Here is a 20,397-nt window from a genome sequence, read left to right on the forward strand (position 1 = left end):
AACTACTGAATAACTGCAGAGTTATCACTGGTTGTTGTAAAGGATAAGCCTAAATTTAAGCATTCATTTGGAAGGTAAAAAAACCCAAGTATGTCGATAAACATTACTCTTATTTGTAAAGGATAAGCCTTAATTTATTTAAGCATTCATTTGGTATTCGAATGTAAAAAAATCCAAGTATGTTGATTACTCTGATTCTCTTATTCTATTACTAACAAACATTCATGTCATTCACGTCAATGATTCAATCATTGTTCATTCCCAGACAGTAATGTAGTTACTGCTCTATAATTAATGTTATAGTCGAACATTGAAGGCCTATTTTTCTTTTTCTCGACGACTCACGTACCATGATTTCTGAGATCTATATATGGCCATTTTGCACATGCAAAATGTTTAAATGTGCTTTTGAAGTCTATTTGAATAAAGTCATTTTTGTTTTTGATATTCTATGGAAACTTTAGACATTATCACTTTAATCGAATTCAATGAGGCAGAGCGCAGGACATATACTTCTCAAAATGTACAGCAGCCCAACTGGGGCAGTACCTCGACCTTACAGAAGATCACAGCTAAACAATACTGCTTTCAAGTTTTGTGTTCCTGTGGTGGGTAAGGTAACCAGAGCTCCTGGGGAGAGTTGGAAGTAGGACCGCAACGCACTTGGGATGATTCTGGTGTTGCAGGCATCTATAGCCAACGTTGACCTCTTACAGGTTAATCAGGTAAGAAAGAGAAGAAGAAAATACTTGTCTAAGCGGACACTTAATGCTCATTCATCGTAAATGTTTTACCAGCGTGTCAATATGCTCTGTAATCTATATACCTATCAATATTAGGATTACCAGCATTTCTATGGAAACTTTCGATAATTATCAGTTGTCGACACTAAACGCGTGTTCATCGTATGTGGGTTACCCGCGTGTGAATATTTTTTCCGGTCGTGTAGCGGTCCGTGCGATGAGGTCAGACAACCGGCTGTGAGCACTATTAATGTCAATAATACTGGTTTCGATCTTTAATGTTTCCTTTTAATGTTGAAAACTAGACTGTTTATATGTCTATAATAATTATAAAGAGGAAAGATTTGGTCTTTCGCTTCTTCATACATTGTAAGTTTTTTTATGGATAATTAATCAAAAAGCTACTGTTATGTAATTCTGTTTTCAGCTCCAAATATGACGGATTTCTCATTTAACTTGCAATCCCTATTTCATCCCTTTAAGGATAGATTGGCCATTAATGCTCAAATGAATATTTATTATTTAATAAATAGTGCAAAATTTAAGTTTTATGCTACTTTAAAAAAAATGACGAACCGACGGAATTTCATCTTTATATACGTTCAGCGGTTTTTGAGATTTCGTGATAAGTCAATGGGCGAACGAATTTATAAATATAATAAGAAGAAGATATATAAGATAATCTATAAAGAAAAACATTTGACTTTTGTTTGTTTGTAAAATGAAAAATGGACAAACAAAAAACTACTATAAAGAAATATTTTTATCAGTAGAAGGTACTATATTTTAACAAGAAAAAACGAAAGAGTCAAAATAGTGTGGTCTACGCGGGCAATACCGCAGGCTTAAAGAAAGTTACCATAATACCTACAATTATGAACAATGAAGCGTATACACAAATAAGTCGCGGGCATAAATAATTACAGCTTGTCAATACAGCGGACAGTTTTGTGTTAAACTTTCTTTTTCTTTTCAACTGTATTAATTAATAGATGCAAATGAACTTGTAAAACAGATCTAACAGGTTTTGTAACAGTTGCTTTATTAGATTTCTAGTAATAAAGTACTAGATGAAGTAGTGTACAATTTTATGACTCAGAATCAAACAGCTAATGTCGTCAAGCCCCCGATTGTTTTTCGAATTTTGTTTGGCTGTACTGTCTAAATTAATATAATCGACATTAATCTTAACAAAAAAAAAAACTTACTTTTGATATTAAAGATTAAAAATTTAAAATGGAATAATTAATTTCATTTAAAATGGAGCAAAATAATTATTTTCTTTCAAACTCCTTTGAAATAAAACCAAAAGATGATGCTTGATAGTGTGGTCTACTCAATAAAAATAGAAATTTAAAATAGATTTATAAACCAATAATTAATCCTTGATAAACTCAATCGTGATGCAATCAGAGCAATACCGCTCTAAAAACATTCTTAAAATTAATCTTCTCATATATTTTCTGAACGAATCGCATTACCTAATACCATATCAACAATTATGAAATCATGAACAGAAGCCATTTGTAACAGACACACTAATATACCTCTATTCACACAAGTATAATTATATGGCGAAAACGTGTTGCCTATCACTTCATTGATTCTACATTCCGAATCATTGGTGACTTCAAAGTTGTCCATTAACCATAGTTAAATAATTAAAGAATGATGTAATTATAATTTGTAAAATGGTTCTTCAATGCGCTTTTGAAGCCTACTTGAATAAATTAATACTTATTTTTGTTTGATTTGATTTGCATAAAATTTTATTTATTTACTTAACAACGTATTATACGTAAAGAATCATCTATAATTCTATACATACGAATAAATAAAATTCGAGTGTCTGTTTGTAATATAAAAATAGCAGCTTTTTACTAAATGCATATATGGATGTACACGGTACATAATTATAACTACCAAAATAACATTTATTACAGTTTTTGTCTGTCTGTTTGTTTGTTCCGGCTAATGTCTGAAACAGCTGGACCGATTTTGACGGGACTGTCATTGGCAGACAGCTGATGTAATAAAGAGTTAGCATAGGCTCATTTTATTTCGTCAGGGCATCGCAGTAGCATGTGAAAGCGTTCCCGTGGCGCCCCGCTATGGCGATGAGGGCGCCGCTGGGTTTTAGTGGGTAGTCTGGGTTGGCCAGGAGTCCCACACTCCCGCCGGCCTCGTCGGCGGGGTGCGTAAAAGCATTTGCCCGCGAAAAGAAGGCTCTTTTTATTCTAAAAATTTATCTATTTTATAACTCTGCGAATTGAACTGAACTATTTCGTTAAATTCAACGCGAACGAAGTCGCGGGCACATTTAGTATAAAATATTTTAATATTGTAACCCGCTGTCAATACGACAGTGTTTTTTTATGTATTAAAGTTTAAGAAAGAAATAAACGAATTTAGCCATAGGCCTATTGGCAATTACGACTTCTATCCATTCATTTCTTCAAATATATCTTTAGCTACGAGTTATAAATATCGTTCATCTGCCGAGTCACGCATGCTCGTGACCATGTCATTAAGTAGTTAAAAAACTCTTCCACACGAAAGATTCCTTGCCAAAAGAATGTTTTATAATACAAATTTTCAAATAAATTAAGATCGATACGTTGAAATAACATCTTTTGTATGGATACTTTTTTTATTTCATTTTTCATACATATTCATTTGGATTAATGCCTTTTAATAGTACTAGAACAATATGGATGATTGCCAATTGTCAGTCAGAATGGAGAACAACAACAACACGAAGATACTCTATATCTCCCCGTGTCCTCTCATATCCTAGATGACCTTGGCAAAATCATCTGGCGATTTTGGCACTACTGAAAACCATTGAACCAAATGAATGAATAAACATTATAATTCGATTTTTGAAGTCATTCTCCGTTTGTACCGTTGTTTAAGTATCCGCTTATTTTCTGTTAGTCTGTTTCGGTTCGTCGCCTATTACGACTTCTTTTGCACTGACGCAAAATTTTTGCAACCACTTCCATTATTTACTAGCAAGAAAACTCAGCCATGTCACGATCGGTTTGGTATTTGCTGTATATTCGTACGAGTCCTTCTCCTACATGGAGAAAGAGGCTTATGCCCAGAAGTGGGATGTTACTTGCTGAATGCATGCGAATGCGTACAAGTTAAAATGTGTGGATGTCATCTTCAAAGAAATTGAAACTGAACTGAAAAGATTATAATACATTTCGTAATACGGTATATCCATCAACGAATGACAGCCTTACGTTACGGCACGATAGGGACAACCCTAAACATTTAAAAGTTGTCATTATAATGTAGCTGAAGATTTAGTTTGAAATTTCTAAGACAATAATATCTAAGATTAAAAAAACGAGTGTGCTTTAGTCCACACGACTGAAGTAAAACTTACGAAACGTAACTCTTTCTCTTTTTGTCTTCACTAACTTATATCTCCCTCTCAACTTCCGTTCACCTCGCCGCACATTATTCGTAACGCTCTCGTCACGCATTCACCAGCTTGCTCCCCGAGTCAAGCGTTGTTAAAGAACTTTTACTTCAAAACTATTCTATTATAAGCAATTTTAGTGCCATAGCTAATAGGCAGTGTTGCCAACTTTATTTTTACCAACCCACCAAATGAAGCCCTGTAAACCACCAGAAACCACTAAAACTTATTGGCCTCTCAAACCACCAGAATTCCACTAAAAAAATCAAAGACAACGGCTACCTACCTAAATATAATTTGAAAATACAACAACAACAACGTAATTATTATCATGAAATAAAATAATAATTATTTGAGTTACAGGAAACAATAATTAATGTAACTACAGAAAAAAAGGAAACAATTAGGTAAGTACATAACTACTAAAGGAGATCGTCTTCTGATGAATCAGCTTCATCTGCAATTTGTAATAGAATTACTTTCTGCTTTAGTAACAAAAAAGTAATATAAACAGATAAAAAAGTAATTTTAATTACATGCTCCGACTCATACTTAAATAAATTTTGTTAAATTGATTCCAGGAAAAAAATTGTAAGAAACAAATTATAGATAATTTAATTATTAATAACATTGCTCTCTTTAACAATCTTGATAAAGTTAATAGTTTTTAAGATAAATGATAAATAATGATTCAGGACACAGAGAAGCTGGTGCAGCGAATACTTGTGAGAGCGCGAAATTAACAATTAAAAAACAAGTATACCCAGTGAATTTTTTTTAAAATCTCTATTAAAAGTAACATTAATTATTGTATAAAGAATTTTTTAAAAATATATTTTTTATATTTTACTTTTTTCTTTAATTTATTTTTCATCACCAAATTTAACGCCACCCAAACCGCGCCCGAAAGCTAGTTAGTATTAAACATTCGAAAACAAAATTTTCGTTCGATAATTAATATCAACTCGCACAGGTCTTGCCTCTGACACACAGGTTCTAATTTATGGAGGTTAAATTTTTGTTACTTCTGACTCTAGCTTGATTCTAGTGCTGCGGGAAGTATACTCATGCTCCGTTCTGCGACTTTTACGCGTTATTTTCGAACAAATTTACGTAAAAACGATCTTTACTGCAAGATCAAAATACGATACGAACTGACCTTTAACGACTGACAAATAGACACTTTTAAACAAAATAAAGCGTCAGACATAATATTCTAATAAAACTAGTAACATTGTGTGCTAGAATATAGGTATAGAAATTCGAAAAATACCCAAAACCGAATCGGAGCAACCCACGTCCTCGTGGTCTTGGTCTGCCTTACCTCTAGAGTATTTTTTCAAACCGGAGGCGTGGAGGGAGGGCAGCCCTCGGAAGGGCTGCACTTCCCGCAGCACCGGAGCCAAGCGTTATTCTAACCTCAAAGGTGGTAGGTTAATTTTTTCCGATTTAAAAATCGAACCTCAAAACTTCAACCACGATATCTCTGTAACAACGTCACGTAACCAACAATCTCGAAACTTTTGGGTGTACTGTGGCTTGAGCATTATCAAATACTATTTAAAACTATTTCAAAAATAATTTTACAGCGCTAAACAGTTTAAAAACAAATTAAAGCAAGATTGAGAAGTAAGTATCATTTACAGATTAGAGAACGATAGCGAGCCAAAAGAGAACTGTACTATTCACTGAACTGACTGACGACTGAGTAAATAAATAACAATTTGGTCTTTCGAATCAAATCAAAGTTAACCAATAGTTGAACATATAAAGTTTATGTTCATTCAAGAAATTTATAAACAATTTTTGGGGAATTCCCAACAGACGACAGGCTTGAATTCGTTCGGTGTTGCCTACACAACAAAATATACCATTTTTGCCTGTTGTGTGTGCCTGTAAAAAAATCCTAGAAAAATACTAGATCATTCTTTAGTGGTAAGCTATGAAGCTTACCACTAACTGGAACAAACCTAAACCACTAAAAAATCCACTAGCCACTAAAACCAATTTTTTCCCGCCAAAAGGGGTGTCTAAACCACCAGATCTAGTGGAAAATCCACTAAGTTGGCAACACTGCTAATAGGATATAACGAATTGATCCAACTGTTCTCGAGTTTTGACCTTTAGCAATTAATTTTGTTTATATTGATTGTATTGTAAATTTATTTGACAACTTGCTGTACCCCGCGAATTTGCCCGTGTTAATTTGAGGAAAAAAGTAGCCTATAGCCTTCCTTGGTAAATGGGCTATCCAACACAAAAAGATTTTTTCAATTCGAACCAGTTCTTTCTGAGATTAGGGCGTTCAAGCAAACAATCAAACTCTTTAGCTTCAAAATATTATTATAGTATAGATTTGATTTTGCTGTTGCTAAAATCTTTAGTGTAAGCAGTCTTGTTAAAAACCTAAAACGTTTACGCTTTAACCTTTAATATCCCACTGCTGGGCATAGGCCTCTGTGACCGAGGACTTAACGTGCGCTCCGAGTACGGTGGGAACACCCACAAGAACTGCACAACACCTAGACTACGGCAAACATCTGCATGGCCAATACAAATGTTCGCCACGTCAAGGAATCGAACCCGCAATCGCTAGCGCAATAGCCAGTGCTGTGACCGTTGCGCCAACGCGTCACCAAAACAAAGTCTGCCAAGAAAAATCAGATCTTTAAAATAAACAAAGAATTTATTTATTATTACAATTAACATTTCACTCGATGATGATTATAATATGAATGATTATATGATATATCAATTATAATGAGTTCAAAAATTACAAACGATTCTGCGAACAATGAATTCCAAAGTTATTACTCATTGAAAACGAACGATTCGAAATGCTGACATTTTGTACGTTCGTATCGGAATTCTTTCGCAAGCTTCGGCTACACGGCCGCGCCTGGTACAGGGCTGGCAGACGTAAAAAACTGTATTTATATTTAAAAAAATATATATTAAACACCTACGAAAAATAAATTACGAGATACGGTTAGTTATGGGTTTAACAATTTTTTTTTTATTCCATATATTTTAGGACAAAATGAAAAGGGTCAAGTTGAAATTAACTAACAAAATCATCATAAAGAGGATTAAGAACTAATCGTCTGTACTGTGCAATAACGTCTATAATAATTAATCAAATACCTGAAATTCTTAGACAATTTAAATCTTCTTATATTTTAATACAAAAGAAACTTATAAAAATATGTCTTTAAAAACTACAACTACATACCTACATGACCCTTATTTTAGCTGTGTAATACAAATGTACACAAACGCGTTTAACTTTCCTTTTTAACAACTTATTTCATTACAAATATATAAACAGTAGTAAATTAAACTTAGCCTTTTTAAGAGTTTCCCTTTACTATACTGTTTTTGTCCGAGCATCCCTACAAGCCGGATGTACGCAACACCTGTCTAGCGCAGGAGTAACTACCGGTCGCCATTGCTTCATATTAACTAGAAATCAACGACGGAATATGTAATACCTATATTATACATTTGTGATTTGTATTAATATATGTGTATACCAAATAATTATAATTTAGAATCTTCAGTGTAACAAATCAAGTTTGAAATGATTATAGTCTACAAAATATATCGTTATGACTTGTAGGAGCGTAGCAGATGTATTGTACCCTTAATAAACAAAAAAAATAGAAATATATATTTTTATATATATACAACTACATAGATCAGCAAACAACCGTACCTACGGCTCACCTGATGGTAGGCGATTACCGTAGCTTAAATGTTAGAAGTCAACATTAGAAGCAACGCAAGCGCGTTGCCGACCCTATCCCCAATTCCTCCCAGGAGCTCTGGTCACCTTACTCACCAATAGGAACAAAACACTGCTTGAAATTATTATTTAGCTAAGATTAAAAATGATCTCCTGCAAGGAAATTTCCTGCTGTGTTATGTTTTTATTTTTAAATCGATTGTCGATATATTTAACCTGATTGAAACTGCGCTGCTTATATATTTTGTATAAACATCATAATTATTCTCCGAATAAAAACAAACAAAAAATTATACATATAACACATAAAATTGTGCAGACGTTGCTAACATAATTGTGTTTGCTCGCAAACGAAAAAAAAACCGACTTCAATTACATCGACAAGTAATACAACGTAGATCGATGAAAAAATAGTCAAGTAAATACGCGTTATCAAAGATTACTCAAAAAGTAGTTATCAGATCTCAATAAAATTTGTATGTGACAACATGACAAACACCAGCTATCGATTAAATTAAAAATTATTAAAATCGGTACACCCAGTAAAAAGTTATTGCGGATTTTCAAGAAGTTTCCTCGATTTCTCTGGGATCCCATCATCAAATCCTGGTTTCCTTATCATGGTACTAAACTAGGGATATCTTCTTTCCAACAAAAAAAGAATTATCAAAATCGGTACACCCAGTAAAAAGTTATTGCGGATTTTCAAGAATTTCCGTCAATTTCTCTGGGATCCCATCATCAGATCCTGGTTTCCTTATCATGGTACTAAACTAGTGATATCTTCTTTTCAACAAAAAAAGAATTATCAAAATCGGTACACCCAGTAGAAAGTTATGCGGTATAATACAACGTAGGTCGACGAAAAAAGCGTCAAGTAAAAACGCATTATTAGATATAACTCGAAAAGTAGTTGTTAGATCTCAAATAAATTTAAATGGGACGAATTGGCACACACCACCTTTCGATTAAAACATAATTTGTCGAAATCGGTCTACCCGGTCAAAAGTTCTGATGTAACATACATAAAAAAAAAAAAAAAAAATACAGTCGAATTGAGAACCTCCTCCTTTTTTGGAAGTCGGTTAAAAAGAGGACTTCCTTACAGACACGGTCAAACATTTTAAGTAACTTCAAATTTAATACGGCGGAAAATCCAATAGTTAGGTAAGGAACGAAAATACTCTGACCGTTTAACTTATTCCACCTTAGTTTGACTTATAAATTATTCTCGACTATAATTTTATTTAAATACCTACTTTGACTAGCCCGTTGGCGCAGTTTGTAGTGATCCTGCTTTCTGCTCCGGGGGTTATGGGTTCGATCCCCACACCGAGTCTGGGTGTAATGTATATATTTATGTATATAACTATTATTTATAAGTATGTTTATCGAAAAAAATATATAAGTATGTAGCCATACCAGTCGGCTGTTACCTATAACATAAGTAATTAAATATTAAGTTGCTTTCTTTAGGAACAGACGAGAGTGTGTGTGTATTGTGTAGATATTTATTCATTTACCTACTCTATACATAACAAGAGACTCTCGTTTTAAATATTTCATAATTATATACCATTATGGAAACTAAGAAGAGGTCTCCGACTTCAGGATGAGACATCGTGTAAATTAGTCCAAGATCGCAGGCGACTCAGATCTTTCTTATTTTCTGTTGGACAAAAAATGCATACAATATAGCATTAGTGTGTACAGTTAATACCAGCTAGCTGAGCTTCAGCCTGTAATATCCCACTCCTGCGCATACGCCTCTTTCCCCATGTAGGAGAAGGATCAGAGCTTAATCCACCACGCTTCTCCAATGCGGGTTGCCAGATATATTCCCTACTATGAGTAATGATTGCTATCAGGTGTACACGAAAACAACCGGAATCGACAGCTTATCGTGCTCTCCGAGGCACGGTGGGGAGACCAATCTTATAAATCAACTGCTAAAACTCGATCTGATCGCAAAATTGTGTCCAATTGTCAGCCATTTTGAAAAAAAGAAGACTTAAAAATATTCTTTCGTACGTATAATAGAAAGGCAAGTTTCCCAACCCTTGCTAGAGACAAAGGCTAAGATATTCGATATTAAGAGATTTAATACCTTTCATACGAGTTATGGTCGAAACAAAAGGTAGTAGGTATATAAAGTATGAAAATGAAAGTTTGCGAGCTCAAAACCTGCTCAATTAAATAAAAATAGTGTAGATATGTAAATGAGACGCGATTCTGATAAAAGTGGAATAGTTACGTTTTGTATTTCACAATGAGTGTATGTTAATATTACAGACGATTATTTGCATATGAATAGAAACTCACCTTTTATGGCTAGTTTATTGTTCTAATATAATTGATTAATTTAAATAATTATGGACTAATTAGTTGATAGAGATTTTTTTTTTTTATATCCATAGACCGAAGTAATAAAAAACACCATTTAGCAGGATCAATGTTCAACTGAATAGTAAATTATGTTAATTTGTAAGTTGTATATTTCTTGGTTAATATACGTACCTACATTACATTTTATTTTTCATACTTATATAGTTTATTATTTTATAAATAAACTTTGATCACACGGAAATCGTCGTACGTATGTCTAATTTTGTTAGCTGGTTACGCTATTTATTTATTCTTTTTATTTTACTATTTTTTCTTTCAAAATCCATCACGGAAGTGAAACGCAAAGTTCATTAGTTATTTCATGTAGGCCTGGCATCCGTCTTGGTTTACGTAGACTTGGTTCGAACCTTTTACGGCAACGGAAATCCAATGAAATTGATAATTAGAGATTCGCTTATATTAAGTAAAAATTATCATGTACATATTACGATATATATAGGAGTGTGAAAGACTTTATTTTAGTTATTTTAGGAAGTAAAAAGATTTTGCTCCTTTGAAAACTTCCTAACTAAAGTTCTATCACAAAGCCATTTCGCCTCTTAATTTTAAGCTTGCTGTTAGCAAATAATTTATTAAAATATTTTATATTAACAATCAAGATTCTACACCTATGATTATTTTTACATACAGTATATTTGTCTGAAAATTGCTTGGACGTGGATCAAGGAAGCCAAGTAATTTACTCGTTCAAGAGTAAATGTCAAGTAGGTCTTTTAATGTATTGGCTAAGGACATTATTGGTCACGAACATGTTCCAAAGAAATTCAATTGTACTTTTTTTTGCTGCATTTAAATCGTTACAAAATGTATTTATACTCGTATTTAAAAAAAAAATGTCGAAATTTTAAGCGTTTCTAAATATCGGGACATTTAAATTATAAATTCGAGAACATCTTGAAGTAAAAAGTGAGATTTTAATTTACGTTTTGTTTTGCTTTATCTATTTAGGCGCAAAAGCCATATTTTAAATACTTTAGCTACGCTGGTAATTTTGAAAACATGGTTACCGGTTATACCTATGTCATTTAAGTTAAAGAGAAAACATTTTACAAAAAAACTTTGTTTGGGTAAGCTTATTCTAATTTCAAACCGAAATATTTGGTCAGCAAGTAACGTGCATTCTTTTTTTTTTCTTGACATGTTATTCATTGGACATAAAAAATTGTTTCTGTTCTCTCTTTTATCACAATAAATATTATTTAAAATGTTTCTCTAATCTTGGTATGAGATCGACAACACAAGGTCCAATATATTGATACTTTTACTTTTGGTCGTTAAAATATATCGTTGATCAGAACTTATTAATTTTTATTACAACTTTTTTTTGTATTTCTACATTTATCTGTACGATAACGAAGAAAGCTTTCGCGGGTATAAATCATACTCATATTATTAGTTTCGGAGACTAAAGCTCAGTTCCTATGTTCATAAAACGACTCGTTTGTTTCGTTTCATCTATCTTTTAAACACGAAATAATTATTTCAAAATGAACGTTCCGTAAGCAAAATAAATGGCCTTTTGAATACAGAAACCGGGTTTTAAAAGAGAACATGATTTACCGATGAACCACAGTATGTGTCATACTTATGACGTTGAGCATTAACTTGGTTCGCATATTTAAGCGTTAAGTTAAACTCACCAGAGAACAATTGAAGCCATCCGCATATGTGGAATACAGTCGTTGACTGACAGAAGAAAAACAGGAGCATGGCACATATCGTAAACAAGGCCAAAGCGACTGCCGCTCCCACTAATACCGTCGCTACTTTGAACACGAAACCGTTTATTGACATGAAATCATCGAGACGTCCTTTACAGTCCTCCACAGAGTCATCAGCCCTGCAAATTTGCCACAAGCCAAACTTCCTCGGATACTCGGTTTCCAAATCACCGATCCATTCCGGTGTCACGAACGCCACAACGCTTATAATCGCGTAGCAAATAGTGAATATGGCCCAAAGTACACCGATCGCTTTCGAATTACGAACGTAGTTTGTAGCGTATAAGTGTGATGAGTCCACGTACTCGATTTTCGAACCCATTTTGATTATTTAGGTAAAACGTAACTACTGGCACATTTTTTTGTCAGAAAAAAAATATAGTATGTTTTTTTACAACACTCACAACTTGACACGGAACGATTTGCTGTACGAGGACGCGAGGCACTACTAAAAGCGAACACAACACAAGTCACAAAGTTGTACAACCTCTCGCTGAGCCATTCAAGTAGTGAAAATAAAGTGGGGATAAGTACGTAATCAAGCTTGTAAAGTTGTTCGTATCGTAGTTACCTAAACTTTACAGAATATAGAAAAAAATATCGTCGGTATATTGATATTTATTTTATTTAATACGACATTGCGTGATCATTTACTTTTAAAACTGATTTATCAAAGTGCTATCCAAAAGCACATGGCTTTCGTGCTTTGAATGTAAATGTTTACAAGTTTTTAAGTATGTTAGCGCCATCTGTTGGCAACTATTTGAAATTTAAATTTAATAAAAAAATTTAATTACATATAATTCGATGACTGTTAATTATACCTATAATTTTACTAGAATAATTATAAATCTATACTATGCATGTAATGTTTATAAGCAAAATAAGGATAAAAGAAAATTATGAAAAATGTGTGCGTCTAAAGAAATAAATTTAACCAAATCATTTAAGATGGTAGCTTGTGTCATATAGCCGTCGTAAGCTTTTGTACCATATTAACTTTAACGCATTGTAATCATGTGTCGTTGTCAATGTCATGCAAAATCTTGATGCATTGTTGCACTTCACTTGTGTACAAAATACATACAATATAAATTGTAACATATTTGATTGTATGATAGAGATATTTAGCCGCGAGGGCTTAATCGTGACTTATGTTTCGAAATTATCTTAGCGCCTAATGCAATCTCTATTATTTATTATTGTTTTAATTAATAAATATGTCGGTAAGAGATAAGTGGGTTCGCCGGTTTTCTATCGATGAAACGGCAAAACATAAAAACGGTTTCACTATATACAAGATAACGTCGGTTGTAAGTATGACAAAGAATTTTTTATTTTAAAAATGTAGTATAATTTAATTGTAAGTACTTGTCGTCGCAGTTTAAACATATGACTAATATTGATCGATTACAATTGTTGTAACTTAATATCTTACATGGCCTATTAATGTATAGTAATTTGAAAGTATTCTTACTTGATTTTTATTTAAAAATGTGTTTAATATGATCATTTTTATGAATGAAGTGGATATTTATAAGTAATCAAAATTGTTTTTGATGTGAAGATTAAATTGAAACAAGTATTGCACAATTCCAGTAACTTATTGTAAATAAGGATATATTTGAAAAGGCACTTGAATGTTGAATCTATATACCTGTACTAATATTATAAATCCTAAAAGTTTGTTTGTTTAAACACGCTAGACTTAGGAACTGGTTTGAATTGAACAATAATTTTTGTGTTACATAGCCCACCGAACAGCCAGTTTTATGACTGCTAAGCTACGTTCTCATCATATCCCACGGATATATAGGAAAGGGCTTAACATCTACCTAATTGGAGGCTTTTGGCCTGAAATTTTTTCAAAATTGGAACTTATACCCTATATGTTACAACTATTTTTATTATATATTTTATATACTTTATATGATTATTATTTACAGCTCTTTCCACTAGATTCTCCAGAAGCCGTAACAGTGGTATCAGTATGGAAACGATACAGCGATGTACAACAATTACACAAGTCTATGAAATCTTTACATACTGGCTTACATTTAAAAGGATCATTCCCACAACTGGCTAAGAATAGCTTCTTTAAGAGGTTCTCTCCAGAGGTAAAAAACTTTCAATCATGCCAAATCATTATTTATTTTATTGATTTTATATTTTTCATTGTTATTATTGTTGCTTATTTTTTCTTTATATATTTACCTCCACAAAGTTTCTTTACATATTAAACTAGATAAGGCTGTAAGGGTTCTAAATCCGCCTTTAAGGAAACATTTTCAGTATAGCTAAGTATTTAAGTTAAATAAATCAATACATTAATAGTATCAAAGAGGATAGTGTTAGGGGCCATCCGTAAATAAAGTCACACCAATTTTTCCAGTTTTTGAGCTCTGCACCGTTCTTGTCACTGTTGGTCACATTTATTAGCCCCTCTAGTGTGATGTCACATATTTTGCAATTTTACACTACAAATTCCTATTTATTAAATTAAAATATAAGTTTCGAAGCTGTTTTTATTTACATTTAACTAACCATCAGATATATTTTAAATTTTAAAATGTTACGTCACATAATGTTGGTCACCTCCCCACTCCTTGTCCCACAATGTCACACTTCGTCGAACCCCTACCACCCCTTAACGTTTGACGAAGTTTATGGATGGAATCTTGGAATTGAAAATTCTTGATTATAATTTTTTTTAATGAGAAAACGAGATAATTTAAAATACCATGTTATATCTTACTACTTATACTTTTTTGTACTGTTTTATATTAATTGATTTTTTTTTTTAATTACAGGTGATTGAAGAGAGATCAAAGACAATAAAAGCACTCCTAGAGTTTGTCGCGGAACATAGGCTATTGTTTACAAGCACAGATTTCGTGAATTTTCTACAGGTAATTTATATTAATGATATAATTTAAAGATTCATTATCACCATCACTTCAGCCTATCGCAGTCCACTGCTGAACATAGGTCTCAACAAGTTCACGATAAAAATGTCGTGAACTCATGTGTTTTGCTTATAATCACTACGCTGGGCAGGCGGGTTGGTGACCGCAGGGCTGGCTTTGTCGCAGCGAAGACGCTGCTGCCCGTCTTTGGCCTGTGTATTTCACAGCCAGCAGTTTGATGGTTATCCCGCCATCGGTCGGCTTTTTAAGTTCCAAGGTAGTAGTGGAACTGTGTCCCTTAGTAGCCTCTTACGACACCCACGGTAAGAGAAGGGGTGGCTATATTGTTTGATGCTGTAACCACACAGTATAAATCTTAGACAATACCAATGAAATTGTATACAAAATACATCCCAAACAATTATGCATATATATCTCAACACTATTTCAGACCGGCTACCCAGAGCCCGACCAAAAACCTTCAGGACTTATAAACACAATACGATCGTCTCTACACCTGCCTATAGAAGAAACACCCCCGTTAGAATATCAGAACTCTGATGATGAAGGGAGAAATCCAGGTAACATTATTATACTGTTTGATTAGTATTATATTGTGTGTAAACCTAAAAGAATAAATTAAGTAAAACGGATTAATTTGTATATACTGAGTGTATACTAGTGAGCGGTTGCAGGTTCGATCCCCACACATGACAAACATTTGTATTGGCCATACAGGTGTTTGCCGTGGTCTGGGTGTTTATGCAGTCCTTGTGGGTCTCCCCACCGTGCCTCGGAGAGCACGTTAAGCTGTCGGTCCCGGTTGTTATCATATACACCTGATAGCGATCGTTACTCATAGTAGGGAATATATCCGCCAACCCGCATTGGAGCAGCGTGGTGGATTAAGCTCTGATCCTTCTCCTACATGGGGAAAGAGGCCTATGCCCAGTAGTGGGATATTACAGGCTGAAGCGTATACGTGAGAGCCATTAAGCTAGATGACATATATTGTAAAATAATAAAAAAAATATTGTACAGTTTATTGACAAATTATGACGAAGTTTCCTATTTGACTTTTAAAAAATTTGATTTTCTTATCATTTGGGTTAATTTAATTAGTGATAATTGCTCTGTCATTTTGTGTTGTTTGTCTCTGTTTATTGTTATAACAGTCGCACGCTTAGTCTTAACATTCTAGTTACATTAAACTTTTTTGAAGAAAAACTTCTTTACGCACACTTGACTTGGGGAGTAAGCTGGTGAATGCGTGACGAGAGTGTTACGAAAAGTGTGATCGGGCGAGGCGAACGGAAGTTAAGAGGGAGATATAAGTTAGGGAAGATAGAAAGTTTTACTTCAGTTTAATGGTCTAAAGCACACTCTTTTTTTTCAGCACAACATCAAACCACAAGCCCAGACATCGACATATCACAAATACCAATACACGAACCTACAGACGTCGAAATAAAGGAATCACCAAAAACGAGTACAAAATTATCAGAATCAGACAGTTTCGAAACCATAAATTCGATAGAAAGCCTAGACAGCGACCTCTATGAAGAACTAAGTAAAATAAACATAGACAGAAAAGTCCCGAGCGTAAAGAGAAATGTGTTGCCAGATTTAATTAATTTCGACGCACCGTCTACTTCAAAGTTTGAGGACTACCACACCATGCCGAAAAATAAAGATATAGAAAGTATTTCTATCAGTTCAACAGTGTATAGTGATCGTTGTAGTGAATCAAGAGCTTCAATATACAGTAAAATGAGTGCTCCGTCTCTTTCTATTCCACAGTGTGTGAGTGAGATAGAAGACATTAAGAATATTGCCTCTCGCTCTAATGTAGAAAGTGTCAATGCAACTGGAGATAGTTGTGTTAGTGTAAGTAAAAGTGTTCCATCTCTCTCTATGTCTAAAAGTGTAAGTGAGACAGAAGATAGTTATGTGTTTGCCGCTGGCTATGCTCTGAATTTGGCTGTGAGTTGTGAACAGAAAGGTGATTACCGAGGGGCGTTCGATTGTTACAAGTTGGCCATTGAGAAAATGTTGATTGGCGTACGGAGTAAGTATTTTTTATGTTGTTTTCATTGAACTACTGCTTTTACTAAGTTCTGTGCTCTAAAAATAATGGTATCAAATTACTGTCTTCGAAAAACTGGTGATAAATAATATGACTAGCTCGTTGGCGCAGTTTGTCCAGTTGTTGCGAGTTCAATTCAATACTTATTCATTCTATGTTTATGATATTATTTGATGTTTAAATATTTTTTATTTCTATGTATATTTATTAAAAATGTATTTACCTATAACAGTTGTATGTTACTATAACGTTGCTTACCATAGGAACAGAAGACTGTGTGTATGTTAAAAGATATTTATTTATTTATTATTGTTTATATCTTATAGAGTCTATATACTTGAGAAAATTGAATAGAATGTACAGAAGAAATGTTTTTATTTTATAATTATTTTTTATTTATGGAAGGTCGGTATTTAGGCCGTTGATAACAATAAAAAATGATTTCGTTCAACATATTTTAGAAGAAAACGCTTAAGTTAAAACTTATAATAGAGATGGAAGTTTGAATAGTGAAATTGTTATCATTTTTAAGTTTTAAATACGATAACTTGGTTATCAGACACCATTATCAAATTATCATTACCATGCCAGACTGTCACAGGTAAACCCGTAAAGCAAATCATATATCGTAATAATCAGTGTATATTTGTAAAGATAACACAATCAATATTGCTTTATCTTTTGTAGTCATTATTAATCACAACACAGTCGATATTTGTCGTATCCTATACAAATAAAATGGCTTTTTTGTACATAAGTGCTTATATACAAGAATACAACAGTTATATTTGTAAGTAGGAGTCAGTATTTAATTTTCTGAACGCTAGTAGAGTATTTTGTTAGTAAGAGGTTATAGAGGTGTGTTTGTGTAACCACTAAAAATAGGAAAGTGATATTAAGTAAATATGTATATTTATACTAGGCGATTTTTTAAATATTTAAGAGGTTAGAGAAGGGTCGATTTTCAGTCTAAATATGTGACAAAATCTTTTTTATAATGGGTGTTTCTTTAAAACATTGAAAGAGTAAGTACCTACCGAAAGTACTAGTACTCAATTTTCGTCCTAATTTTTTTTAGTGTTTAACTTAACCTACTACATTGTGTAATGACCTAATTACTATTATAGTCAATGTGGACATTCAATGTTTATAACACACTAATTATTATTATTATTTGTTGTATGATCTTTTGATTGGTAGCCTCTGTTTGCGGAAATAAAATATACATGCTATGCTACCTTGCTTATAAAAAAAATAAACTTTAACATACACTCAGTCATCCGTTCCTAAGATAAGCAACTTATTGTTCGTGTCATAGATATTATATATATATAGAAATGTAAAAGTATTTAATATATATGAATTATCAATGTTATATATAATCTATATCCATAAAATATTGTGGTAAACTTGAAGGTCAATCTGTCCTGATAATCATAGTAGTTTTTAAGACCCTTGTGCACTAAAAGCATAATGTTTGGGGTGTTTGGAGCCAAGCCATAATAAGTTCACCCATTGTTCATAATATTGAACTATCTTTAAGCTTTGTTCGTAACGTTTTTGTGGTTGGTTTTTGAAGTAAAATTTCTTTACGCACGCTTCACTTGGGGAGTAAGTTGGTGAATGCGTGACAAGAACGTTACAAAAAGTGTGATCTGACGACGTGAACGGAAGTTGAGAGGGAGATATAAGTTAGTGAAGATAGAAATAGAATGTTTCGTATATTACTGCAGGGGCAACTAAAGAAGTTTTACGTCAGTCTTGTGGTCTAAAGAACACTTTTTTTTTTGTGTACAATAAAGTATAAATAATGTTTTACTGTAGTAACGATTTTTTTCACAGCGGACACAGATCAACAAAGAAAGATGTTGGTAAAGGAGAAAATAAACAAATACTTATCGTACGCAGAGGCGATATACAAGACTCATCTTTGCAATGTTGATCTGAGTGTGAGTATATAACATATATTTATATAACATTTATTTATATAACATATATTTATATAACATATTAGAAAACTTGTGCTTGACATGTAGAAATGTATGTGGGCCGAGATTTGTGTTCATTTTGTTTTTATTTTTGATTCCTAGGGTTGTCAAGAAAATAGGTTCGCAAAAAGGGATTAGAGAACTTTGCTTAGCGCGATGAGATATGAAAAGGGTTTCTTCATTGTCAAATCTCCGACTTGCTAACGTCACGATCTAAAGAAAAGTGATGTTAGCAGGTGTCTTTTTAACTTGACAGTTCCTTTTGCATGACTATGGAGAGTAATTCTCATCTACTCAGAACCCAATGTCTACTTATTTATACATATAAACTTGTATTTTCCAAATAAAAAATATTATCAAAGTGGTACGGGAGAGTCGAGCTGTTATTGTGTAATTATTTGTTAGATTGTAGCTGAAAACGTGACTTAGCGTTATAAAGGGGAGCGAGGAGTCCAAAATGGTTAATTTTTGCCGTGACGTATTTTATAATAATAATAATAATAATAAGCGTTTATTTCAGACGTGAACATCCATAGTGTATTAGTGTGTTAGTAATTGACGCATTGTCCATCGATATAACATCCTACATGAACGCTTTATGGACGCCACCTCCTTCCCCTACTATACAGGCTTTAGATCCACTAAGGATCGGTGACTGCATTCAGCCTGTAACACCCGACTGCTGGGCATAGGCCTCTTTCTCCATGTAGGATAAGGATCAGCTTAATCCACCGCGCTGCTCCACTGCGAGTTACTATATTCCCTACTGTGAGTTACGATCGATATCAGGTATTTATGATAACAACCGGGACCCACATCTTAACGTTTTCTCCGAGGCACGGTGAGAAGACCCACAAAGACAGACATCGAAACCGAAAAGAAATGTTTGTACAAATATCCAGTGACCCACAAACCGCCGGTAAATGATACACGAACCACTGAACCAGAGCGGTTGTTAAATATAATAATGAAATCCAAGCCCTCCCAAGCGGGAATCGAACTCGCGAATCGTGGGTGTTTTAGGCTCCCACGCGCATCACTACAGAGCGGTTGTTTGGGGGTCGGTGACTGTTTGGTGTTTATTTATCTTTCTATCACTTTCAGCCGCCATCACAACCACCCCGGACCCTTGCCCTACCACTACGACTACTTCGTCGTTCAGTGTCAGAACTAGGCAACTACCGAGTACTAGCCGTCTGTTGCAAGAGCTTACTGGTGCTACACGAATCAGATAGAGCCTGTCGCGTTATGAAGGTACTGTACACGACTGTACACAACTTTACACATCTGTACATAACTGTACACATCTGTACACAACTTTACACATCTGTACATAACTGTACACATCTGTACACAACTGTAGATAGCT

At 33.7% G+C, this 20,397-nt stretch overlaps 2 protein-coding genes across 2 annotated transcripts in view; one reads left to right on the plus strand and one right to left on the minus strand.

The window, feature by feature from the left end:
- LOC123664772 (LHFPL tetraspan subfamily member 3 protein) overlaps positions 1-12,498 on the minus strand; it is a 46,639-nt gene extending 34,141 nt beyond the window's left edge. The window contains exon 1 of the mRNA XM_045599251.1: positions 11,968-12,498. Coding sequence (XP_045455207.1) covers positions 11,968-12,370 — 403 coding nt within the window. The 5' untranslated portion in view covers positions 12,371-12,498. The remainder of the gene's footprint in view (positions 1-11,967) is intronic.
- A 770-nt stretch (positions 12,499-13,268) lies between these two features.
- The window catches only part of LOC123664373 (ribosomal protein S6 kinase delta-1), an 11,224-nt gene continuing 4,095 nt past the window's right edge, over positions 13,269-20,397 (plus strand). Inside the window, exons 1-7 of the mRNA XM_045598916.1 lie at positions 13,269-13,361; positions 13,995-14,165; positions 14,859-14,957; positions 15,406-15,535; positions 16,333-16,678; positions 16,841-17,022; positions 18,883-18,989. Coding sequence (XP_045454872.1) covers positions 13,269-13,361; positions 13,995-14,165; positions 14,859-14,957; positions 15,406-15,535; positions 16,333-16,678; positions 16,841-17,022; positions 18,883-18,989 — 1,128 coding nt within the window. The remainder of the gene's footprint in view (positions 13,362-13,994; positions 14,166-14,858; positions 14,958-15,405; positions 15,536-16,332; positions 16,679-16,840; positions 17,023-18,882; positions 18,990-20,397) is intronic.

This window comes from Melitaea cinxia, chromosome 22 (genome assembly GCF_905220565.1).
Source record: "Melitaea cinxia chromosome 22, ilMelCinx1.1, whole genome shotgun sequence".
NCBI lineage: Eukaryota > Metazoa > Arthropoda > Insecta > Lepidoptera > Nymphalidae > Melitaea > Melitaea cinxia.